The 27,474-nt window shown below is 23.1% G+C and overlaps 3 protein-coding genes across 5 annotated transcripts; 1 reads left to right on the top strand and 2 right to left on the bottom strand.

The window, feature by feature from the left end:
• Positions 1 to 555: 555 nt before the first annotated feature.
• On the bottom strand, positions 556 to 6,161 carry LOC129609533 (acid phosphatase type 7-like). Of its 2 annotated transcripts, XM_055521500.1 has the most exons (3): positions 6,042 to 6,161; positions 2,256 to 3,639; positions 556 to 662 (listed from the first exon to the last, which is right to left on the bottom strand). In XM_055521500.1, exon 2 carries the CDS (start codon positions 3,590 to 3,592, stop codon positions 2,282 to 2,284), a length of 1,311 nt encoding a protein of 436 aa, XP_055377475.1. In that variant the 5' UTR covers positions 3,593 to 3,639; positions 6,042 to 6,161; the 3' UTR covers positions 556 to 662; positions 2,256 to 2,281. The 2 variants fall into 2 exon arrangements, with proteins under 2 accessions (XP_055377475.1, XP_055377474.1); XM_055521499.1 differs by lacking the exon at positions 556 to 662 and having other exon boundaries at positions 1,944 to 3,639.
• Positions 4,372 to 6,178, bottom strand: LOC129609532 (acid phosphatase type 7-like). Its single transcript, XM_055521498.1, has 2 exons — positions 6,042 to 6,178; positions 4,372 to 5,945 (listed from the first exon to the last, which is right to left on the bottom strand). Exon 2 carries the CDS (start codon positions 5,848 to 5,850, stop codon positions 4,528 to 4,530), a length of 1,323 nt encoding a protein of 440 aa, XP_055377473.1. The 5' UTR covers positions 5,851 to 5,945; positions 6,042 to 6,178; the 3' UTR covers positions 4,372 to 4,527.
• An 11,249-nt stretch (positions 6,179 to 17,427) lies between these two features.
• On the top strand, positions 17,428 to 20,168 carry LOC129609737 (uncharacterized). Of its 2 annotated transcripts, XM_055521850.1 has the most exons (4): positions 17,428 to 17,485; positions 18,207 to 18,379; positions 19,328 to 19,458; positions 19,692 to 20,168. In XM_055521850.1, the coding sequence occupies exons 2-4, from the start codon at positions 18,250 to 18,252 to the stop codon at positions 19,761 to 19,763; spliced, it is 333 nt and encodes a 110-aa protein (XP_055377825.1). In that variant the 5' UTR covers positions 17,428 to 17,485; positions 18,207 to 18,249; the 3' UTR covers positions 19,764 to 20,168. The 2 variants fall into 2 exon arrangements, with proteins under 2 accessions (XP_055377825.1, XP_055377826.1); XM_055521851.1 differs by lacking the exon at positions 17,428 to 17,485 and having other exon boundaries at positions 18,185 to 18,379; positions 19,400 to 19,458.
• The last annotated feature ends 7,306 nt before the right edge of the window (positions 20,169 to 27,474 follow it).

Below are 27,474 nucleotides of genomic sequence, written 5' to 3'. Positions count from 1 at the left end.
TGATTTCATTTATTTATTAAAATAATTACTTTAATCTTAACTAAAAAAAATTTACACAAAAAATTACAATTAATACAATTTCTGAAAAAATATAATAGGTAGGGAATACTATGTAATTAAAAACTTTTAATACCAATATTAAATTTAATGACGCTGGTGAAATTTCTGAAATTAATGATGGCCACTTTTAAATTATGAGCGATTAGGCTGTTGTTTTTGTTTGTTACTCGTATTTCTAAAACTGAGTATATAATATTAATAAGGATAAGGATATGTACATATAAAACAATGTAGTTAAATATCTTCCTTACATACCTATTCATTTTCCAAATTGTTATAATATGATGTATGTGTATTGAATTATTTTTTTTGAAAAGGGCTTTCACAACAACATGTTCGAATAAGAAGGTGTTCATAACAAGATTTTGCGTAAAATATTGAACAGTTGGTATACTGACATGCAGGCAATAATGGAGATTGTCCAGTTACTAAAATAATAATCATATAATTAAAAAACTTTTTTAAATTTATTTTAAGATTACTTTGTGCGTTGCAACAGCAAGCATCATGATTAACTTTAAAATCACAGTATGAGTAAACAGAAGAATCGCATAATGGACAGCCACCATATTGTCGACCCTTTTGCAGTATCTCAGTCTTGCCTATAATTGAACAATGATATGATAAGGATTTTTAATAATTACGTTTTTTAAAATTAAAGATGTAAAATATAATTAAAGATTTCCACCAGTTTTATTACTTCAAAAAATAAAATAAAGAAAGAAATTCTCGAAAAAAAAAGAAATTCTCGAAATAACAGATTTCCAAATTGTCCAGAAAATCCTTCATATCGAAACTATGACAGTTTTTATTTCATTATAGCAAAATAATAATTTAAAAACGTACTTTGTAATAATAAATTTTTGAACATTAGAAATTATGATAATTTTTTATTTAGCTATGGCAAATTTCATTAATTTTATAGTATAACCGAATAGTTTTCATCTTGGTAAGTCACGCGAATATTTAATTTGATCAAACAGAAATTTGTATTCTAAGTATTTGAATTTGTATAGAAATGTAGGGGTTTCTTAGCCTGTTAAAATAGTTATATTTTAGATTGATAGTTAATAGATTAGATAATTATAAGAATAAATATTTTTGTAATGAATATTTGATTCTCAATATTTTGTTTTTTATATTTAAGAAATTTTAGTTTTGATCTCTACAGGAGTTCTATGATGTGGTACACTTATTTAGATATAACTTTTTTCAATACATATTTATTTTAAAATACCATTTATTCCTTTGATAGCGAAAGTAATTGCAATAAATAATAGAAATGATATAAATTTCCACATTTTTGTTATTTTACATTAATTTGGAAACAAAAAAAAAACTTGTGCTTAACCAAGAGTTGAAATGTAACTGAAAGTTGATATAAATGTTGTAAATTTTATTCTTTAACGTATCCAAAACTTTCACAGAATTTATTCTTCTTTTTGATTTTTTTAATACAAGTACTCCTACACATGAAAATAACGTTTAGTCTTAACGAAGCTGCTTATAATATATACACCTATATTTGGTATAAATAGGACAGTGGACCGCTTCTTTCTTTTAGATTAATTTTCACATATGCATGCAATATGAAATAAAGTATAGGTAAGTATCTATACATAAAAGTAAATGAAGTGAGAAAATTATAATAAAAAATTCTTAAATTTGGAATTGAAATTAAGAAAATAAAAGAAGAATCCAGTTAAATGATTCAAATCCGAGTTATTTGTTATACAATCATCCAAATAGAAGAAGCATTAAATGTTTTATAAAATGAAAATTTGATATACCATTCGAAATCATGAATATATTATTTTTCTATCTTAATCAATTAAAAAGCTAAATTGAAAAAAGTAAAATTCATACAAGAATATGTGTGTATGTGCGTAATACATATACCTTAGTTCATTATTTATTACGATTAATTCTTAAAAATTGTATAAAATACTGAAATATGTACGTATCTTTAATATTTTTCTAATACAAAATTAAATATTTAATACAAAATGTCTTTAAATTTTACAGCCAAAGCTTTGAAAAACACAGATATTAAGTATATACATATGTAGGCATAGAAAAAGAAAAAATCTTAATTAAAAATTCTAATTAAAAAAATTTCAATTATTTTTCAAATACATGATGCTGTCCTTTGTGCTACTAAAAAAACAAAATTGATACCATTAAATACTACGTACTCGTAGTTTCTATATATGCTTTTTCATTATTTATATTTGCCGTGATTGTTTTTAATTATCCAAAATGAATCTACAATAGAACCAGATTTGTTGTCTGATACTTGTTCGAAATATAAATGTGTTTTATTAAAAGCCTTCATTCTAGTATATCCATAATCTGTAGTATGAAAAGCACTCCATTCTGGAGGGTTGTCTGGAAAAGTATCTGTTCCTTCTTTACAACCAGCTGAACCTGTTATAATATGAACAGGAGCACCAGGATTTGTATATGGTTCTTCAAGACTACCATTATATATTTTATAATCATATATGGGCCAAAGTCTTTCATAACTATGTTCATGAGCCCAAATTTCCACATCAACTCCATAATTATAAAATAAGTCTTCAAGACCAAAGAAATGAAGAACTGGTAATCCATTTCTAACAAGAGTTTCATGTTTTGTACAATCATCACCATCTAAATCTGAGCAGTACATTGGCCTATGACCAAAAGTTATAATCCATGGTCTGATTGCACGATTTTCTGGTTTTGTAGCCTCTTTTAAATCTTTTTCTAACCATTCATATTGCTTTACTAATGATTTAATGCCGTAATTCAAAAAATAGTAAACTTCGGTAGAAAATGCTATAAAATGTATTGGCCCTATGTCGAAACTATAATATAAATTATCATTGTTATGCGGCATATTAAATCGGGAACGATAATTCGAAAAATTGTATTTTTCTTCATGATTACCGCTACAAACCATATATGGGACATATGCTGCTATTGTTTCAATTTGTCTCATAAATTCATCCCCAATTTCAGCATTTTCAGTATCCATATCATATGCAAAATCACCAACGTGCAGTATTGCATCATACATTTGTCTTTGAGTGTCTTCTTGAAGACGTGCAAGAGATTTCGCATTTTCATTGCCCATATCTCCAAATATAGCAAAACTAGGTGACCAGTTTGAATCAAATCTTGGAGTTTTAAACCAAAACTCCGCTGACCAACCCAGATTACTACCACAGTGATACCAATATTTCATATCTGGTTTTAAATTTTGTAATGTAACTTTGTGAATATATTGAGTATGTTTTTTTGAACCACCGTCTACGAAAGGTAATTCACTTCCTGTTGCAGTTAATATGTTACCATTAATTCCATACTCGACTATTGATTCATTTGTTGAATCAAATGTTGACCATGTTATTGTGATTTCATTTATGTTGTTTCCTAAAGCAATATGAATTTGTTGAGGTTGGTAGTGATAAACTTTTTCCAAATTAAATGCAATAGGTTTAAAAGTGTAAATATGTAAAATACTAGTCAAAATAATTAAGATTTTCATTTTTCTTTAAGGAAGGCAACTATTTATTATTTTTTGAAATTTCTCACCTGTAAAAAAAATAAATTGCGGTTAAAAATAAGTTTGTTAATTAAAAATATTAATATTAATGTTGTAGATGTGTGCTCTTGCATAGGTGAGTTTAAATAAAAATTTAAAATCAAAAAGATGACGAAAATGGAAAAGGGAGGTGTAAAATAAAATGCAAAATTAAGCGTTCTGTAAGGTAGTTGAAAAATTTGTAAATGGAAGACTCATTCAAATTAAATGTCGAAAAACTATTTAATAATTTAAGACTCAATTGTAATATTAATTTTATATACAGGCTGTCTGAAAAAAGGAAACGGTTTTGTTTCTTACATTTGCAAGCTTGTAAAAAACAATTTTGGCTTTAATCTAAACAGTTTATTTTATAGTCTTGCTTTTAGATTTTCAGAAAATCATATTTTGAACGCGTTTTTAGATAATTATTGTTATGTTTATGTATATATGTATATTATGTAAGTATAATTTTAATTAGTTTGTACGCAAATTTTATGTTATCATGTTTTTTTATTTCAACAAAAAACTTGAACTTTACTTGATTACAAAATTCCTTTGTTTTATTTATGCAAGATTGTGGCAAACAAAGAGATTTCGTTTTTGTCGGAGACAAGATGCATTTTTTTTATTTAATCTGAATGATGTGTCATAGAAACTTATTTTCAAAAATGATGGAAGATTAGCATAAAACTCATAATATAATTATGTGTTTTAAATATTTAGAAAAAAACCAGAAAGAATAATGCTTTAAGTTAAAATTATATTTTGAAATAATATCAATTTTTCCGGGATTTATTCGTTATAATAATGAATGTAATTAAAAAAATGAGTTTCATATTTGCCAACTACATTATTTATAAAAACAATTTTTAATTTCTATTTCGTGTAATTTCATTTTATTCGGATACATTATATTTTCCGTGATTGTTCTTAATTATCCAAAATGAATCAATTATTGCACCGTTCTTATCATCAGATACTTGCTCAAAAAATAAGTGAGTATTATTGAAGGCCTTCATTCTCGTATAACCATAATCTTGACTCTGAAATGCACTCCATTCAGGAATTTCATTTGGAAATGGTGTTCTACCTTCTTTACAGCCAGCAGATCCAGTTGTAATATGGACTGGGGCCCCTGGATTGGTGTATGGGTTTTCAAGACTACCATTATATACTTTATAATCATAAATTGGCCAAAGTCTTTCATAACTGTGTTCATGAGCCCAAATTTCAACATCAACTCCATATTTGTAAAATAAACTTTCTAAACCAAAAAAGTGTGTAAATGGAAGTCCTACTCTAATTAATGTTTCAAATTTAGTACAATCATTTCCATGGCCATTTGAGCAATACATTGGTCTATGGCCATAAGTAATAATCCAAGGACGTAGCTTACGATTTTCTGGTTTTGATGCCTCTGCCAAATCCTTTTCTAACCACTCATATTGATTCACTAATGATTTAATTCCATAATTTAAAAAATAGTAAACTTCTGTTGAAAAACTTATAAAATGAACTGGCCCAAGATCAAAACTATAAAACAAACTTTCAGCCCCGTTTGGCATACTGAATCGAGCACGATAATTAGAGAAATTATATTTTTCTTCATGATTTCCTGGACAAACCATATAGGGAACATACGCCGCAATTGTTTCAATTTGTCGCATAAATTCATCACCAATCTTCGAATTTTTCGAATCCATATCATAGGCAAAATCTCCTACATGTATAATAGCATCGTACATATTGTTTTGAGTATCCTCCTGCAACCTTGCCAAAGACTGTGCATTTTCATTGCCCATATCTCCAAAAATAGCTAAACGAGGCGACCAGTTATTATCATGTTTTGGTGTTCTGAACCAAAATTCTGCTGACCATCCTAGATTACTTCCACAGTGATACCAATATTTTGCGTCCGAAATCAAATTTTTGAGTATTACTTTATGAATATATTGAGATCGTTTTTTGTTTCCTCCATCAACAAATAAAGTTTCAGTTCCTGTTTCAGCTAAAGTATTACCATCCAAACCATATTCAACAATTGATTCATTTGTTGCATCTAGTGTAGACCATATGACAACAATTTCGTTACTATTTTCTCCAAAAGCTATATGGATTTGTTCTGGTTGATAATGATATATTTTATTTAAAATATTCGCCTTTACTTGGCTTATGAGTAAAAATATCACATTCAATAGAAAAAAATATGTAAATTTCATCTTTCTTTGTTTTGCTTTAATTTACACATAAAATTTTTTTTTATCTACGTTCTAAACGAATGAACTTTGAAAAGTTTTTTAATTTTAAAATAAAGCTAAAATAAAAGTGAAAAATATCAAAATTTTTACAATAAAATCAAAAAATTTGAAATTAATTCACTTTATTTCTAAATAATTTTTTATAAACTCACATTAAATAATTTTTGATAATTTTCCAATATTACTGATAACAATTTTATTCTTTTGGAACTCTGCGTATTGTTTTGATTATTTCATTTGTATTTATACATTTAGTTTTTTGTTGATATTATTTGCTTTTTTGAATAGCTGAAGTTCTTTTCACAGAGTTTTGACTTCTAGTTTTAATTTTTGTTTGATGAAGGATTTGGATTTATTTTATAATTTGTATAAAAAGATTATTTTTGATGTAACACAATTTACCCAAATTCACAATAGAATAGTTCTATTTAGTATTTATTTCTTGTTTGTGAATACCTTGTATTAGTTTTACATTGTATTTGAATGAGACACAACGCAACGTTTACACAGGAAAGTTAAATTGGCCAAGAAAATTCTAATACATAAGAAACACTGAAATATTTGTCATTTCATTGTCTGCTCAACTAACAAGCTATTTTTTCTACAAGTAAATTGAACAAGTAATTTGATATGCTTACCAATTTAAAGAAAAAATAACATTTTACGTAATTTATAATATATATTTGACTTTTATCATTAAATTTTCACAAAAATATCACGTTAAATAAAATTTTAATGATTTTACGAATACAAAACTAGTAATCTTTTTAAGTTTTATTAAAAAATAAATTATTGTTGATTCGGAATAATTTTTCAAAGTAATTTCTTAAAAACCCAGCAAACAGAAATTTCAAATAAATGAATTTTATTTTTAGTACACATTCCACAATATCTTAAATTTGCAATTGGTTTATAGATGTCGTTAAAAATTTAAGACATTTTCAAGCGATTGACAGCATAACTAACAAAGTAAATCAATTTAAATAAATTTAAATAAAAAAATCGTTGTCTATGTTTGATAACGTTTAAGATTTACTTTCTAAATTATAATTGTATTATGAATGATGGTAGCTAGTTTTACGATTGTAAAATTTTGTTTGTAATTTATTGAAATTTTTCATTACATTGACATGTTTAAATCTTTCTTATTGTTCCTTAGCAAAAATAAAATCAATTTTTCATTTCTTTTGAAGACTATTACAATTTCCGACCGATTTCAATAATTCTGTGTTTGCTTTCAAAAATAATTTTCATTTAATTTGTTTTTGAAATATGGAGAAAAATTTTCAATTAATAATTTGAATTTTTTGATATAATTCGAAATTAAGTTTATAAAACTTGTTATTTTAATCGTTTATTAATTGTTATTATAATTTATTTATAGTTTAGACAGTATAAATTTGAGTTTATTATTTTATTTAATATTTTAACAAATATGCATATATATATGTATAACAATTATACTTTATTATTTCTATATATACTGTTATACTTACTTATACTATATATCTGTCATATCTTTACCTAATTCTTATTAACTCCATTTTTGTCTATTGAATATAGATAGAGATATTTTTAAGTGAAATTTTATTTAAAGAAAAAACTATGTTTATTTGTAGCATGATACTATAAAAATAAATTTGTTTTAGAAACATAAAACTAAGTTACTTTGAGTTCGGTTTTCTAGATAAGCGAATTCTTTCTTTCTCTAAAAATTGTGTTTAAAGTTTTATTTTATTTTATTAAAAAAATTAAAGCTATACTTAAAGCCGTATAATAAATCTGTATAATAAATTCATATAATTAAATAATAAGCAGATACATGCATTCTTTTCATTATAGTGTATGGGTGTATAGTTCCATGTAACGAAAAATGTACTATGTATATACATATAGTATCATTTAAAATATAATTAATTTAATAATAAAAATATTTAAAATATAAAATAAGATTTTTCTTTAAAGAAATAAAATGTTCACGAAATTTCAAAAAGAACCATGAAAAATATTTCCATTTACAGTGTAATTCATATTTAAGTTTTCGTTACGCTCCTCTTGTATATGAAATTAGTTGGTTGGTTGACGTGGTCAATTAGCACAAAAATTTCATCATTGATCGTCATTGAGCACAAATTTCTTTTGAGAAATCTATCTTAATCCTTTATGGATCTGGTAATACCTATTTATTACATAATATTACAAGTTGTTCTTAAAATTCAATATAAACAATTCAATTATTAAAAAATCAAAAATTTTTTATATATTACATATGAAATTTTAATAAATATTAAATTTTTTAAATAAAAATATTAAATTTTTTTTTATTTCTGAATTATCATATGAAATTGCAGAAAATTTACTCTCACAAAAAATATTTAAAATGTATATACAAAAATTAAAGTATATGCGCGCTCAAATTAAATTCCAATATTATTCTAAATTATTAAAACTAAATATATTCAATATATATATTAATTAAAATTTTCAACTTAATCTTTAAATAATTAATTTAAAAAATAAATATATAAAAATTAATCTTCTCAATTAATATTCACTTAATAAATAATATAGAATTTTAAATAAAAAGTTATACTCGTTTTTGTTATTAAACTTCTAAATTAATTTAAATTACTTTAAAATTGTTAATTAATAACAAAACATATATATATATATATATATATATATATATATATATATATATATATATGTTGTACTTGATTACTTAACATATTCATTAAAATTTACTTACCATTATACAAAACATTTATTTAAAAAAAAAGTCCTTTCTTTTCTAATTGAAAAATTTTCGTAAAAAAAAAAAAAAAAAAATAAGAACAATTTTTCATAATCGCGTAATTAAAAAATTATACGCGAATATTTTATTCTATATATTTACATATATAACTCTAGATACTATGTTAATCGTGTTTTCTAAAATTTAAAACGTTTTTTAATTAAAATTTAATAACATACAAAAAAAAAAAAAGAGAAAATTCTATAAAGTTCTCTTATATTATTAGTACTTATAAGAAAATTAAAAAAGAGAAACAAAAAAAAAAATATGTCATCGTCTGCCAAATTTGTCATTTCTATAACATCGTTTTAAAAGTATGTCTATAAATACTAAAATACTAAGTATAAAATTCATATATAATTAAGTTGCATGACAATCAGTCGAAAAAAAAAGAAATATTAAAAGTTAATTAGATTTTAAATTGTTCTTCTTTACCATAAGTAATTGGTAAGAAAGTTGTCCATAATATTCCTTCTGTATTCTATTTCGTATTTATGGCATATTCTTGTTATACAAGTATATTTTTCCTTCTTTTATACAGACATACTTACATGCAATATAATTTTCCCATATATACACTGACTTTATAATAAGTATACATATAATTAAATGTCTTATTATTAAAATTTTTCAATGTAAACAAAAAATATTTACATAACTTTCATTCATGTTTAAAAAGGACTATAACAATAAATATATACATACATGCATACATATATATATTTGTTATATTTATTCACAATTATTACACGTTTAAAATGTAATAAATAATAATAAATATGTTATTTATTCTTTTTATTTTTTTTTTGTGGTTCGAAATTATTAAAGCAATAATTTTTAAATTATTTATTTTCATGTTATGAGTAATGTAATATTATTGTTTATATTTATTATGAAAAAGTATTACCGTTTTATGTTATTTTTTTCGTTAAAAATTTTTGCATAGATTTTGATTTCTATCAACTATTTGTTTTGGGTAAACCTACCGGAGAACTTTAACTTTTAAGAGAGTTACCGTAAAAACTTTTAAATTACTTATTTATAAATAAGAAAGAGTGAAGTTTTTGAGTAAAAATACTGTCTGCAATTTACTTTTTTACCTGAAAATAGCCGTAAAAACAATTAAATCTCTCATTTTTCTTCTCGTTCGAAGAAGAAAGAGTGGAGTTTTTGAGTAAAAAAAAACTACCTACAAATTAGTTGTTTTATCTCAAATTTTTTTTATGGTATAATATTATTTTACGTTTCTAAAAACTCAAAATTTAAAGTAAAGCTTTCGAAAGAAGCTGTACTAAAATTAATAGCTATTTTTTCTTTTAATTAAATACTTCAATTGAAATTTTTCGTAAATCAATAATTTTCATAATTTTTTGCAATATAGTTGAAATTTCAATGCAAATTTCAATTCATAAACGATCTCACTTAAAACATCAACAAAAATAAAATCGTCTTTGACTACAATCAATGCATTCAAAAGCTATTATTACTATATTATTGAAAGAAAGAAACTATTTGTATGGTGTCTTAATCATTAGTTCTTAAACCAGTTAGTATACAAAATACAATTGACGCGTCATACTTAAAACTATATAGTATAGTAGCAAATTACAATATACAAATGACTTATTAACCATGTATACAATTATAAAAATAAAGAGTTCAAATTTTTTTTTTATTAATTTAGGTCAGAATTTTAAGGTATATAGGCAGGCATATTGTATAGAAATAACAATATAACAAGTGTTTGAATATAAAATTCGTTATGCATGCGCCTATATTTAAATAAACTAATAATGTTTTATGTATTAATGAATATGCGGCATCCATTTATAATTCATATTAGACTACAAGTAATCATAAATCCGAAAATATAAATATTGTCTCTTGCTTATTATATAATTGTTGTTAGAGTGTTAAAATAAAAATCTGCTTAAAATAATATTTGTAAGCATAATATAATTTTTTTTAAAAAAGACTTTTTATTTTGCCCGTCGACTCAGGTAATAAATTTGCCATGTTTAGTTAAAAACAATTTTAACAGGTAAACTATATCATTTTGTTACAGGTGTAAAAAATTTTCGGGTTAGTTATTATGATTAAATAAAAATTTTTAGTCTCTTTGATTTTTGTAATATAGACAAGACATTGTCTATGAGACATTGGTTCCTGATATTATTCAAAAATGTTAGGTTAAGGTTAATGACCTATATTATTTAGTTTTTATACACATTCAACTATTTTATGATTTAAATATGAGTTTAATCCCCTCTCATTTAAAATATATTTTTTTTTTATTTTTGATTTCAAAGTGTTTATATAAAAGTCCTTGTCACATTTTTTCTACTATCAGTTTTAGACACATTTGTGTAAGAGAAGAGTTATAATATACTGTTAAATTTTAAGAAAGTTTTTAAACTATTATAATTGTGAATCTAAAGGACTAAAATAAAAAAAAAACAAGCAAAATGATTCAAAACAATGAAATAAAAGATATTGAAAAATATTCACCAATTTATAAAAATTATTTAAAAAATGTAAGTAATAATAAATTTTTTTATTTAGGCATTAATAAATTAATTATTAAATGTTTAAAAAAAAGAAAAATCAAAATTAAGGATAATATTAATTATTAATTTTTATCTCACCTTTACAGGATAAATATTTGGAAGAAGATCCAACTAATAATGGTTATGAAATCTGGTCACCAATATCCGGTGAAGAAATTAATGAAAAATCATTAAATAATATTAATGATGAAGATTTAACAAATTTGAAACAAAAACGTTCAAGAACAGCATTTACAAGTGTTCAATTAATTGAATTAGAAAGAGAATTTCATATAAATAAATATTTATGTCGACCGAGACGTATCGAAATTGGTCAAAGATTATATCTTTCTGAGAGACAAGTAAAAATTTGGTTTCAAAATCGTCGTATGAAATTTAAAAAACAAACTAAAACTTTATCAAATGCATATAGTGCAAAAGAAATTAAATTAAATCAACAACAACATTATCAAGTTAGTATGACACCAACATCATCAACATCTTCATCATCATCGTTATCGTCATCATCATCATCATCATCATCATCATCATCACCAACAAATTATAAAATTCGACCGAAATTATTAGAAAATAATAAAGTATTTTTGGAACCACGTGAACCATCATATAAAAGTCCAAATAATTCAAATAATTCAACAATAATTGATTTTGAAGATGATCATAATAAAATTGTTAAAAAATTAATGTCATTTTCAAATTATGAACAAATTACATCAACAACATCAATAACAGCATCACCAACATCAACAGTATTTCAACAATCACCGAATTATTCTGAAAATTTAAAACAAAATTCAAATTGTTTAGATGATTTTTATAATAATTTTCATTTAGTTTCTGATTATGAAAATATTAATAATAGTAATAATAATTCATATATTATTAGTAATGAAATAAATTATGAAAAAATACCAATAAATCAACATAATAATAATAATAATAATAATAATAATAATAATAATAATAATAATAATAATAATAATATTAATCAAAATATTTATAATAATAATAACAATAACGCACAAAATAATTTATCAGAATATTCAAAATATGATGAAATTGTAAGTAGTAGTGAAAAATCATTTAATAGTTCAAATGATTATAATTTTGGTTATGATTATTCATATCTTAATTTTGAAAAATTATTAATGAATTCAACAAATTTAAATGATAATATTGAAAAAAATTCATATAATAAAAGATTAAATGATAATAATTATTGTAATAATGATACAACATTAATAAAACGTATTAAAATTGATAATTCATCACAAATAATTTCGTCATCGATGATCGAAAATTTAGATGAACGGGATGAAATTGATTGTATTAATAATGAAAATAATAATTTTAATATAAATTGGAATTATACAATAACAAATACAAGTAATAATAATAATAATAATTATTTAGATTTACCGCATACTTTATTAGAATTATAAAATTTTTAAAAAAATTTTTCCATTATATTTTTTTTCTGATTAAATTTCACTTTAATATTTAAAATGTAAGTAAAATTTTTCAAAGCAATTTGTGTGATTAACATTTTTTTCATCATAAGATTTTTTATATTTTTTTTAAAATTGTAATTATTTAAATTGTATAATAATATATTTAATATTAAGTTTAAAACAATTGTATCATATTATATTTATATACATATTTTTCGCATTATCCAATATTATATTTTACTATTATGTACATACTAGCTATATTTATTATACTATGTGTTAGATTTAATATAAAATTTTAAAATAATATTTATTTTTGAATATTTATTTATAAGTTTTATTGTACACACATGCATACATACATTTATTGATATTTTTTTTTTTAATGAATTCATGAATTATTTTATATTGATTATAAAATTTATTTTTCAATGAAACAAAAATTTTTTTTGTATACATACATACTTTGGTACATGTAGCTATATGTGCATAATATTTCATTACATAAATTATATTATTTATAGTATTAGAATTATATATATATTTATAAGATTTAATAATGAATTTAATTACATTATATAGGAAAGAAAAAAAGAAAAAACAATTCCATAAATAAAATTTGAAAGAAAAAAAAAATTAAATTGAATATTTTAATTAAAGTGATGTGTGCTTATTTAAACTATGTGTATATACGTATATATATAGATATAACTGAATATAAGAAATATTTCAGATTTTTGAATAGAAGTCCCTAAATTATATAATATATATATCTATATATATTACGAGTATCTAATTCAAGAAATTAAAATGTCTTTAGACAAAACTTTTAAATATTTTTTATAGTATACCTATAGCTATTTGTATAAGTAGTTAGATAAGAAGAAGAAAAATAAAATTTAATTTTTAGTAAATCTTCTCAATTTTATTTCCAATATTATTCAACGATATTACGTATATAAAGATATTTAAGTAATGTATACATATGCATAATATGCATTCTTGTATGATATTGATGAATAAAATATACCCTGATATCCAAAATGCAATATTAATTTTGTATTATGCAATGTATATATCTGTGACGTATATTGTAGTATACAAATTGCTAAAAAATTTAATTGTATTTAGTAAAAATCTAGCTTATAGTATTAAGGAAGAATTTGTTAAGATTTGTTAATTATAAAAGTTTTCAAATTGGTTTTATAATATAGTATTTTTTTAATGAATACAATAAAATGTCAAAATCATAAATCAAGTTAGTATTTGAATAAACTTAAATTTATTTTTGCAATAAAAGCTTAATTCGCGATATAAACGGTTTTAAAAATTCATACATAATAAAAAATTTGTCATTAATTTTGATTTGCAATAAGAATCAATCTCGAAATGAGTGATCTGTCAAAAAACTAAGAAATAAGATGTTCTTTGTTCTAAATCGATTTAGGCGATTATTGCAAGTGCACATTGCAAGATACTATTTCGATTTAAGCGATTTTTGTATTTGACAATAAGTCCGACTACAAAAGTCGTAGACACCTACGAAAATTTGTGAGCATATAAACGGAGAATTTACTTGTATACATATTCTCTCATTTTTGTCTTGACTCGAGTTTGTGGCCAATGAATTATTATGTCACATAATATTAAAGTTAAAAATTAAATTTATGTTTTTTTTTTAAGTTTTACTATTGTAATAATACCTTGGTGCAGTTAAACTTTAGTAACAAGTTTTTTTTTCATTGCAATTTGGATATCAAGGATATTCTGTAAATAAAATGACAAATGCACATTTAAATTTGTACATGTAACGTAAATATATAAAGTATTCGTGAAAAAAGTTATTTGTACAATAAAATATTGACTGTTCTAAATGATAAGATATGAAGGAAAAATTAAAATCTTTAGAATACTGAAATGAAAAGTATATTTTGAACACATACATACAAACTAATAGGCAAAATATTATTTAATATTGAATTTTGTATAATCTAATCTACATCAATAGAAACATTATTTTGCAAAACTTGCAAAATCAAATTTTATAAAACGAAAATAATTTTATCATTTTGAAAATCTTTTGAATATCATTTCGTACATATTTTGAAAGGTATTCAAAGGTATTTAAGTAGTTTGTTTTACTTTTTGAACAACTTGTGGTAAACAGGAATAATATGACTTAAATGCCGTAAGATACCATACAATAATAAGAACGTAGTATATAAATATGACAAAATATATATTAGGTTTAAGAAATGTGTAAAATTTCACAGTTAAATATTTGGTATTTTGTTAGATTTAATTTGGTTTTGAATTTACAATTTGCAATATTAAAATAATGGAAGTTTATGGAAGTTATAGAAAGATCGCAAAATATTTTCCTATGTGTATATGGTTTTTTAGAAATACTAATTGTATAATTCGACAACTATATATTGTCAATGATATGTGAATATGTAAATACATGTAAAATATTATGTGTAAATTATAACCAAAACTTAAGGAATTTTGAATATTTTTTATATAGGGATTCCGTCCTTAATATTAATATATAAAATTGATATATAAAATGTAAGAACAATTGCCAAATATATTTTGTTTAAAAGTTAAGAACTCATGCTTTTAAAATATAAAAGTAAGTGTAATATTTTTAAGAAGTACCGGAAAATATTAATTGACTCCAAAACCTCTTTTAATATACATGTATACACACTTTACTAATTTAATATATTATACTTTCTAATTGACAACAATATAAAAATTTATTTACGAGAACGTGACAACCGGCATTTTTTAAAAATTTTGTACAGGTTTTAATTCGATTTTTATTTACATATTTACATATATACATAATAAGTGTGTAGGTTTATTGGTAAATACATATGTGCCTTATAATTGTTTTGATTTAATTTTGCCAAAAAAGAAATTTGTGGAATAAAGAATTGCTTAGAAAAAGTTTTGAAATTTGTGCAGAAAAAAATAGAAGAATTTTTTAAATTGGGAAAGTAAAATATTATTTATTCTGTTAAATTCTTTTAATTTATAATACAAAAACAAAGATTATGAAAATTTTCTAAGACCTTGTAAAAAATGATTTAATTGTTAAAGGTAATAATAATAGAATTAAATAGAAATATTAGCGAATAAAGAACAGTGCCTTTTCAATTTGTTTCCATTATAGAAATTTTTATATGTGCAGACACAGTATTAATTTATTATAAGTAATAATTATTTCCAGAAAATTCTTGAAATCGTTTAATACTAGCAAAATATTCCAAATTATTATTGCAGATTAGTAATGAGTGACACAAATTAGAAAGTTTTTGTGGCATCGCAGTATACAAAAATTGAATTTATAAGTTGAATGGGTGATAATTTAAAACCTAATGATATTTGAACCTTAAACTAATATTCAAATTGATCTGGGAAATATTTGAATTGAGAAGAAACGATGCAGTTGTGAAGAGGGTGAGTTATATAAATCGTTTCAACAGAATTATTAAATAAATCAACTTTACAATAGCAGACCATATTTGTAGGGGTGTAAATTTTAATAGAGGATTCTTCCAGAGAACAGAAGAGAGAAAGTATAATTTATTGCTTAGGTCTATGACTTTCTTAAATCTCAATGATCAATCCGTATTTTAAGCATATCAAAGTAATATTGAATAATTAATAATTTCTAATAATACCTATAGTTTCAGAAAATGTAGCTTTTATTAGACGAGGCTGAATTTCTTTTTGGACTCATAATTTTCAATATGTTGCAAAAAATTTAAAATACCTCTTTGGTTTCTATTAATTTTCTCTGCAATAGCTCATAAGCTGTTCCTTCATCTAAAATCAAGTTTTGTAAAACAGAGATTATTATAAATTTGAAATTTTTTCCAAAATGCTGTAATAATTATATTATCAATTTACTTCAATTAACAAAGTATCGCAGGAGTTATATTGAAAAATTTATACCAGAATAAATCGTATATAAATTACTTAATATGTAAATTTATTGGTGACCGAATAAAAAAAAAATATTTTTTTTTTTCATTATTAAATTAAATAATTCCAAAATGTTTTATTTTTATCTATTTCACCTTTTTTTATAATCTTCATCTTCATATAATAATTGAACAATCCAATATATACATTAAGATAATCTTCTGTAACACTTTTATAAAGAATCTATTATTATTATTATATAATATTTATAAATTGAGTATGCATAAAATTCTATAGAATATTTGAAGAGAACATATAGAAAATTTCAAGAGATTTTTATAAGAATATATATATACGTACGTAGAAATTGTAATATACCTGTTGCAAATTAACTTAATTGATTTCAATTTGTAATTTTTTTTTTTTGAATTTTATTTAAATCTACAATATTATTTCTATATTGTTATACTATATATATTATGTAAATGTACTGACCATTTACTGTCATCATACTATCATCATAATATATTGACCACAATTGAGTTTGAAGAGCATAGCAATTGAATTCAATAATAATAATAATAAAGACAAAAAATAAGAAAAAAAACAAAACCAAAAGAAAAAAGCAATTGAGAAATTTTTTTATTTTCTGTAATACTTCATACCTATTTATACTTGTAAATACGAAATATACGATAACGTATTTTTTTATTGTATTATATTTTTTTTTATTTGTGCAAAATATAGATATCTCTGATAATCCCTTAAGTGAATTCAGTATAACTCGAAACGTCCAATCGTCGTCAATCAAGATCCAATTGTATTACAACACAATTCTATTATACCTAGTATGTTTTACATTTTTTTCTGTAAACTCTTTTCAAAATATCATTGTATAGGGTGAATTTTTTATGTAATTGATTTTTAAATTTTAAAAAAATGGAAAATATTAATTTTTATATAATTTTAATTTAAACATCACTTGTACTTTTAAAATATGATTGCGTTGCAAACGGTTGCCTAGTTTCAGCCGAATTAAATTTAATATTCAATTTTGAGATAATTTTGCGTATAGAAACTTCATTCGAGATATTTAACAATATATGTTCAATCAATTACGGTTTTAATTATAGAAATATAAAGGCTCGTCAAATTGTATAATATTGTATAATTTTGACTGCCCATTGGTGTTATAAATCTAAAACATATAAATGCATTAATTGCTCGCCCACAATGCATTCATATTTAATATTATTTGCTAAATAATTTTAAAGTACTCGCAACAATTTTGCAAAATAAATTTAGTTTAGTGTTAAGTATATGAAAAAAAAATTAAAAATCAAACTGCGAAAAAATCACCCTTTTAAGTATATATTTGCGATATATACAGCTTGTAATATAGTGTATCATAACTGCATACAATGTCATTAATTCTACAACGTAGAACATTTATTGTAATCGTTATAAAACATAAAAGCCATATAGTAATTCATTTTAGTTATTAAAATACTAGTCTATATTAAAAATACAATTATAACAGTATAAATATTATTACAATATTTATAATAGGAAAAAAAAAACAACAACTGGTGTTGCATATTAAATTATCAAAATGAAAAGCGATTCAATTTTGGAGAGAATTCAATTAAAATTAAATGAATCAGATCCTTCGAATAGAACACTCACAAATATATTTATCTTTCATTTTAAGGATGCTGATGGTAATTTTATTAAAAGTGTTGGTAAGTGTTTTTTTTTTTATTTTTTTATTAAATTTGAAGTATGAGATAAGAAAATAAAGAAAAAAAAGAGAATAAAAAAAAATTTATAAAATATTTTTCATTTTATTTTTTTCTTTAATTCTTTTGTTTATTTCAAATACATATATCAATATTTTAATATATTAAATTATATAGAAATTGTGTTATATTGATATGAATTTATTGTAAGTGATATATGAATAGTAATAAGAAAAAAACAATAAAAAAATATTATTATTCGTGGCAATAACGCAAAATTGTCTAAAAGCTCACTTATAGCATTATAGGCCTCTTCAGAAACAGAGTATTAGAATGCTAATTATGAATTTGTGTCCATAAATAAAAGTTGCAAATCAAATATGTTCATAAAACACTGCTATTTTATCGGCAATATAGTGGAATTGTTATGAGTAAAATAATATTGTCAAAAATATATTGCATATCTATAATATTCTTCTAAATATTTAAATTTAGAATCGAGAAAAATTTGGTTCTATATGCGAATAACTCTAAGATCTTATAAATATTATAGAAAAATATAGGTAACTTAATTTCGAAATGTTTGACGCGATTGGTTCTTGGCATTTACGGGAGGCTTCATATACGTGTCTAAAATATATATACGTACCAATATAAATTTTGATAACAACTTGTCTCTTGCCGCATTAATTTAGAAACAATATTTAGACAGTTTTGTCTTATTGCCACAGATGAATATATTCATATATATTATATAGACACATATATGTGTATATATATATAATCGTATATATCATGAAATTAATGGGATTTCTATTTGAATTTTCCATTTTAATCTTTTTGCATATTTATTTAAATTTTATGAGATGTAAAAACTTTCATTTAATTTTATTTTTTCTTTTTCTTTTTTGTATTTTATATACATACATATGTATATGTATCTGTATATAGTGTTAGATTTAAAAAATCTAAAAGTATTTGATGGTTCTATAGAAAATCCTGATGTCGAAATTAATGTTTCAGATGATGATTTTTATTTGGTTGGAACTAAACAAATTTCTTTTGATAATCTTATTGAAACGGTTGGTATAGTGAATACAATGTATATTATAAAATGCATCAATATTATTGTATTTTATAATATAAGAATAATCTATGTAGGTATTTATATTATGTTATATAAATATATATGCACAAGATAATGTGCAGTAAAAATTAATATTAAAAAATATTGTTATATATAATATATGTATGTACATTTATATAAAGTAATTTGAATATAATATATATTTAAATTAATTTAATTATATTGTAGGGAAAAGTTCAAGTCAACGGAAATCAGACAGCATTTCAAAAAATGTTAGAGAAATTTCGATTAAATGCTTAACATAGTAGATGAAGAAGAATTCAATAAATATATTATATAATCAATTAAATATTATATATTTAAAACATTCTATATGTAGATGATATTATAAAAAAATATATTGTGCATGTGTAAGTATATTTTGTGTATATTATTGTTGTTGTTTTTGTTTATATTTTTCAATTAAATTCTCAAAAAAAAATATTTATAGTTCTTATTTTGTTTTACTAGTGCTTTATTTAGTTTATTATTTTATTAATGTATATACATACATATACATGTATGTATATAATATGTTATTTTTTCAATTCTATATTTTTACAAATATTTGTTTTTTAATTATAATTTTAACAATATTTTTTTAAGAAAGAAATTTTTATAAATTGAAAAAAAAAATAGTAAATAAAATTATAATAAAAATTTTAATTGAGTTTGTAACTTTTATTAAAATTGTGTGAAGTAAAGAAAGTTATTGTGGTATATTTATATATGTGGTCTGATTATAAAGTATAAAATTATTAAATTAATAAGCTCATATATAGAAATCTAGTTCATAAAACAAGAAATTTCATATCAAATGGTTTAGAATCACAAGTAATTTAAAAAATTAATTTTACATTCTGAAAAAGATGTACTTACGTATCACATGCATTTGAATAGAAAGTTTTGGTCTTCGTATGGCTATATCTTGAGAAGGAGAGGAGATGCACACATACAAGGTGCCTGTTACACATCATATTTAAACTACGATGATGATGAAAATCTAATGTGTAATCAAAGTTTTACATTAGAAAAAAATCTGATGAAAAGAATAGAAAAATCCGATTTCCTGTCAGATTTTTAAAAATAGCATAGCGGAGAATAAATTTTTAAAAAAGTTTTGTCTCGATCAGTTAATTTTTGTTTTTTAAATGTTGTTGCCAGATTATAGATTACAAATATTAAAAAAATTGATGTAGATAACAAAATAATGTCAAAAGTTTGGTGTAAAAGTATAAATAGAATCTGATGTATAAATGCTCGTAAAAGTAGATTTAGTCTGATTTGTAACTGGCACCTAACACAAATGAAAATTTCGTTCTATCATAGCTATTATTTAATTATTGTCTTATAAAATTTAAGTATTTTATTATGAACTTTTGAAACAGTCGTAGAGATTGTCGTTAATGGACGACAATAGATTCAAATTTTTGCTTCACGGCCGCGGTGATTTGTTTAATAATTACATTACATGGAGCCGACGGACCAACGAAATCTCTCCAAAAAGTGTATATTTGCACTTCTCCATTACAAAGAAATTTATTTTCGTTAAAAACTCGGCTGATCAAATTTGGTGCCATCACATAACCTTCCTTATTGTATTCAATATTTATACCCATTTCGATTTAAATATTTTATTCTAATGCAAAATGCTTTTGTTTTATAAGTGCTTACAATATCAAAAATGAAAATTTTAGAATTGAATAACCTATTTTCCATATCTTACATTCGTATATAATCATTCTTTTCCCACATTGCATTGTATTTGTTGTGTTATATTTATTCGATAGAAATTTTATTTATAAAATTTTAAAATATAATATAATTTTAAAATTTTTTTTAACATTTTAAACTATGACATTCATTTTGCATTTACCCTGTATGCATTCCATAAATTAATTAGTACTTTAAAAGGTCATATATATATATTTGTGTTATTTATAATAATTATTCCTTTTAGTAAATTATATTATAAAATACATGAATTTAGTACATAATTATATATGTATATAAGAATGTATGGATAATATTTTCAAAAATATACATACATATGTATACATGTGCGTACAAGAAATAATTTTTAATTTTCTTTTGATTCAATTTATTTTTCGTTAAACTAGGACATTAGGTTATAAAAGTCTTTTTTCATTTTTTTTTTCAAGTTCTCATTTGTAAAGGATTCAAATAGAATTTTTCTTAAAAGAAAATTGTTTTGATCTTATTACAGTTTTACAAATAAATTATTTTAATTTTCTCTTTAAAGACTTTTATTTCAATATAAATTTATTTAAACGCTCAATTATGGTAAACCATATGCAGTACAGTTCATTTATTTAGTATTTAATTAATATTAAAATTTAAATTACATGAAATAAGTGTATTTGGTATAAGTTATTGATGAAAAGTCAAAATCATAATATTAAAGTAGTTATAATTTTAATACTGGAAAATATTCTTAATAAAGTTGGGTCAAACCAATGGTTTGTATTGTAGCACTTTTCCCTTCAACAAGTGAAAATTCTGCTTTTAAATACAGTCTATGTATACCTTTCACACTATTAAAATTATTTTCATTCATATACAAAACTATTTCTAGGATTGCATATATTTAGGATGACGCATATATGCAGTCTGAAATAAAGCAAAAATTAATATAAAAAGGGGTTAACATAATGCTCGATTTTAAGGGTTAATTGTGTGAGTTAAGAAAAATAATTATATTTTTTCATTTCACGGAATTTACCGTTAGCTTTTTGCGTTTATAAAAATTTGGAAAAGCTTGCGGTTTCGGAAATATAAGGTGTCAAAAATTCAAATTTTACGAATTTCAAGAGGTGATAACTTGAGAGGGGGTGGAGATGGAAAAAAATTTTCTTCTAACAAAATGAACTATTTATTAATATCTAAAAGCTCCTAAAATTTCAAGCATGTACAGTCAGGGGTCTAGAAGAAAAACGAAATCAAAAATTTGGAAAAAAAGGACTTTAAATAACGGTAAATTTGAGCGGCCATTTTGTTTTTCTTAAGTTGAACTATAGTATACCGCGCAAGGGGAAGCAAGCCACTGCCTTTCTGCGTTTGCAAAATTTCAAAAATGCTTATGGTTACATTGCAACAAATATTTAAAAAAGGCCATTTTTAGGGTTTTGGGGGGGTATAACTTCTAGAGGGGGGGAGATAGGTAAAAATTTTGTTCTACGGAAATAAGTTTCTAGTAAAGATCTATGTACGTATTAAATTTCAGCTTTCTATCTTCAAAGGTGTAGAAGTTTTGTAAACAGACACACGGACGGACGGACGGACGGACGGACGGACGGACAGAGTGAAACTAATAAGCACTTTTTTCAAAAAATTTTTTGGAAAAGTGCTAAAAATAACTAGAAATTTGTTGAAAATTTAAAACAACCACTTTCTTTAAAATGCTTGTTACGTGTGATTATTTCTTTTGTAGATTTTTGAAGGTTATTTTTATAATATTTTACTCCATTACGAGTGTTCGGAGTAAAATTTTAGTAATTCAGAATTGACAATATGAATCGTAATTTTCCGAATATCAGAGTTACGAACGAAATTCATGCTAGGGTTGATGAAATGAAATTTGTTTATAAAATGGGTATTAATAAATCTCCAGCCAGCTTAAAACTTTATATCTATCTTACTTATAGAGTACAAGGGTTATCTATAGATCAAACTGATATATAGATTTTCTTTTATGTCATGTTTAAGATATATTCATTTAATAAATAAATATATCTTTCAACTCAAATTGTGTTTATTCGACAGCAGATCAGCCGTATGTGGTTTTTTGACTTGTGTTGTACAATATTTGATACTATAGATATTATAGACTTTTTAACAGGTTTACGAAATCAAAAACAAGAACAAATTTTGATATTTTAAATGCTTCTCTATTTGAATTACATCTTCATTTATTTACCAATCATTAGGTAAGGCACTTGTACCAACCACTATGTAAGTCACCTTGTAGACATATTTGCTTTTGAATATTCAAAGCTTTTGTAAGAAATTAAACTATTTTTGTAGTTTGTTTTGTTCTATTAAAAAAATTTAATTAAAAATCTTCATAATTATAACAAATTTTTGATTAACATTAAGATCTTTAAAAGTAATTTCAATTTTTATGCACAATTTAAAATATCTTTAATATTGTATAAAAATGATTAATTAAAAAGATTTATTTTAAGTTCATTTTCAATTTCATTTTGAATACTATATTGCTTTAACAGTGTTTGAAACTAGTTTTGAAAATGTATTTCCTCAAATCTGTCAGGAACCAAAGAGGGCTAACTATTTATAATTATTTCCGAGAGTGGTAAAATACATACAAAATTCGAAAAAATTTTATTATTGAGTTATTTTAATTTTGGATATTTAAAAATAAATTGTGCTACTAAATAAATTTTTATATGACATCTACACTAATACTCTTCAATTTCGTTAAAATTTACAAATTTTTTAAAATTTTTAAAAATACAATTATATATAAATTAATAATCAATTATTTTCCAAAAAATTTAAAATTCTCATCAGACGTCTTATATTCTAGTTGAGTACTTAAATAACAAATTACAAAATTTTGCATACGAATGCTCACGATGTCTGATAAGAAATTTCATTTTTTGTATATATAGGTATGTAAGTTGCAAATAACATATAATATTATATATATATTTAAATACGTGTAATAAGGTACATTACACTTTATACATATACACAAAATTTCGTAATTTAAAATAAATACATTTAGTTTTCAAACTAACAAACAATGTCATTAAGAAAGTACAAGAATTTAATTAGGTCTTCTTTTACATATACACACGCGTATATACATTACGATAGTATTCATCTATATCTACATTTAAAAATTACGGTGCAATAAGAAATAAAATTTAATTACAAAAATTTTATATTTTTTCATAGCCAATTAAATTTAATTAAGGTAAAAAATATATGTAAATATAGGTATATGCATAGTATATATAATGAGTTTTAGTTAAAACAAAGTCGGACAATATATGAATAATAAATATCTTAAGTAAAATAAAATCTGATGTGAACTAAATATGACCGGCTGCAATGTATAATTCGGAAAAAATATATACAATACTCTAATAAATCTAATTCGAATTAGTTTGATTAGGATAGCATTAAAGAGCTCATATTAATTTAAATAAATTATTTTATATTCCAGGATCGATAGGGATTGCTTAAGATTTCTTTGAATGCAGAACAAAACTTACTTGGAGGTACTATGTGTTAAACCCAATGTCATTGAAATATTTTTTGCATTACTTTTCCAAAGAATAGAGAGTTATGAAGTATTATATTCCGAGAAAGTTCAGCAATTTTTGCTTTATTATATAGAATTGCAAATGCAAAGTAGATTGCTATTGAATCAAATTTTTCCAAACAAATCTATACTATTAGTATTTATTCTCATACAGATAACAAAGTGATTATATTAAATCTCAAGAAATCTGTTAATTATTGCGTTAATGTTAAGCAATATATCGGCTCTTTTAACTTAATTTACTTGAAAAGTTGCTTAATTCATTATATTAATAAATCAAACACAGTATGAACTTTTGATATAAAGCGGACTACTTGAATTTGAAAAGTGGGATACAGGAATGTAAAAACAGACAAAAACATAGAGAAAGGCCAACAAAAATGAATTAATAAATTGAAAGTCGTTAAATGTATCAGCACATTTTTGATAACATTTTAAAATAAATTCCCAAAATTAGCTATCATATATTCGCACGTTGCTATATATAGTGCTTTTGTGTATGATATTAATTATGTTAAGGATTTTTACTACCATTGTTAAAATAACTCGAGAATTATTAGAATAATTAGTTTACCTCTTTCGAACACAAGAACTAATCGTAAAAATCTCCAAGATTGTTAGTAATATTTTTAAATTGCTATATAGTTAAAGAATTATTCCCAATAGTGTAAATTTTTTATTCAATTTAAACTCTTAGGTATATGTATACCAGCAGTTCGAATTAGGAGAGAAAATAAATTATTTTAAGAATTTATTATTAAACTAATTTAAATATATTTTAAAAATTAATGCAAAATAATGAATCAATATTATCTTTAATTTCATTATCTTTATTATTTGCAAATTTTCAGAAATTTTTTTTTAGCACAAATTTTCATAATTTATTATTTATTTAATATAATATTATTGTCTTTTATATTCTATATAATACACACATATATATATATATCTATTTAAAATTTATTTGAATTTATTTTAGTTTCTTTTTTATCTAATTTTAAAAAGGTGTGATGACTTGGTCACTATGTCATGTCATACATTTTACTTAGTTTATATATAGCATATTATTTTAGTTCTTCCTGATTTAATTTATAAGGAAGAAGAACAAAAGCGAGAAATATCATTTATTTAAATTTATTTTAGTCCACTAAAAATACTAATAGAAACACAAGATATAGAAAAATAAAGAAAAAAGAAATAGCTATGTAGATTCGAGGTCAACAAATTTTAGAAAAAAAAAAAAAAGAAAATAATTTTCTTGTAAAAATTTACATATAGCTCATATGTTTATTATGCGAACCTAAAACTTTAAATTAAAAATAATTCAAATTAATGGTTTGTAAAATGTAGCACATTTCCATTAAGCAATTGAAAATATTTTTATTGTTTTTATAATCTCAAATTATTCATATTCGCAATAATATCAAACCATATATTTTAATAAATATTGCATACGTTCAGGATGAGATCATAACTTAAAAGAAGTACTAAACATATAAGTGGTTAAACTGGAAGGTTTTTTGGGTGAGTTGAGATCAAAACAATATTATATTTTTATTATACCCGTACGAACGTATGTTAGACTCAAGTGTATGTTTTTGATCAGCGTCAAATTCTGAGTTGATTTAGCTTTGTCTGTCCGTCCGTCCGTCCGTCCGTCCGAACGATAACTCAAAAACTAATTTAGCTAAGTTCACCAAATTTTCACAAATGATTTATTGTAGTAAGTGCCAGAACCCTATTTAAATTGGACATGATCGGGGTACCGGTTCGGGTAGCTGCCATACAACTTCAAAATTTATTTGGCTATATCTCAGAAACTATAAAAGTTATGATATTGAAATTTCACACAAACGAATATATTAGTAGGGCCAATGTGTCACATAAAAGTCGTTGAAATTACTTGGCTCCTTCTGGTACCTGCCATACAACTTCAAAAGTTATTTGGCTATATCTCAGAAACTATAAAAGCTGTGATATTGAGATTTCACACAAGTGAATATATTAGTAGAGCCAATGTGTCTCGTAAAAGTCGTTGAAATTACTTGGCTCCTTCTGGTACTTGCCATACAACTTCAAAAGTTATTTGACTATATTTCAGAAACTATTAAAGCTATGGTATTGAAATTTCACACAAACGAATATATTATAGGGCCAATGTGTCTCATAAAAGTCGTTGAAATTACTTGGCTCCTTCTGGTATCTGCCATACAACTTCAAAAGTTATTTGACTATATCTCAGAAACTATAAAAGCTGTGATATTGAGATTTCACACAAGTGAATATATTAGTAGGGCCGATGTGCTTGATAAAATTCGCTAAAATTTCTTGGCTCTTTCTGGTAGGTGCCATACAACATCAATAATAGTTTGGTACAACCAGTATTTTGAATAACACATAGTACTGAAATTTTGCATAAATTAATATGGTAATACGGCAACTTAAAGTCATAGTCTGCCCCATAGTTAGTTATGGCACATTAGTTATTCGCACATAGGATAACAAATTCGTACGGGTATCACAGAGTTGACAAGGTCAACTCTATTTATACCCGTACGAACGTATGTTCGAAGGGTATACTAAATTTGCCTTACCGTTTGTAACGCTAAGAAATAACGGTGTTAGATATAGACTCAAGTGTATGTTTTTGATCATCGTCAA

Source organism: Condylostylus longicornis, unplaced genomic scaffold (assembly GCF_029603195.1).
Source record: "Condylostylus longicornis isolate FDR11 unplaced genomic scaffold, ASM2960319v2 ptg000040l, whole genome shotgun sequence".
NCBI classification, from domain to species: domain Eukaryota; kingdom Metazoa; phylum Arthropoda; class Insecta; order Diptera; family Dolichopodidae; genus Condylostylus; species Condylostylus longicornis.
This window is presented reverse-complemented; position numbering and strand designations above follow the sequence as displayed.

Excerpts from the sequence above, each read along its gene's own strand:
- LOC129609533 (XM_055521500.1), bottom strand. The coding sequence starts at position 3,592 with ATGAAAATCTTAATTATTTTGACTAGTATTTTACATATTTACACTTTT.
- LOC129609532 (XM_055521498.1), bottom strand. The coding sequence starts at position 5,850 with ATGAAATTTACATATTTTTTTCTATTGAATGTGATATTTTTACTCATA.
- LOC129609737 (XM_055521850.1), top strand. The coding sequence starts at position 18,250 with ATGAAAAGCGATTCAATTTTGGAGAGAATTCAATTAAAATTAAATGAA. Across the intron at positions 18,380-19,327 it reads TAATTTTATTAAAAGTGTTG|TGTTAGATTTAAAAAATCTA; the intron begins GTAAGTGTTTTT and ends ATCTGTATATAG. Across the intron at positions 19,459-19,691 it reads TTGATAATCTTATTGAAACG|GGAAAAGTTCAAGTCAACGG; the intron begins GTTGGTATAGTG and ends ATTATATTGTAG.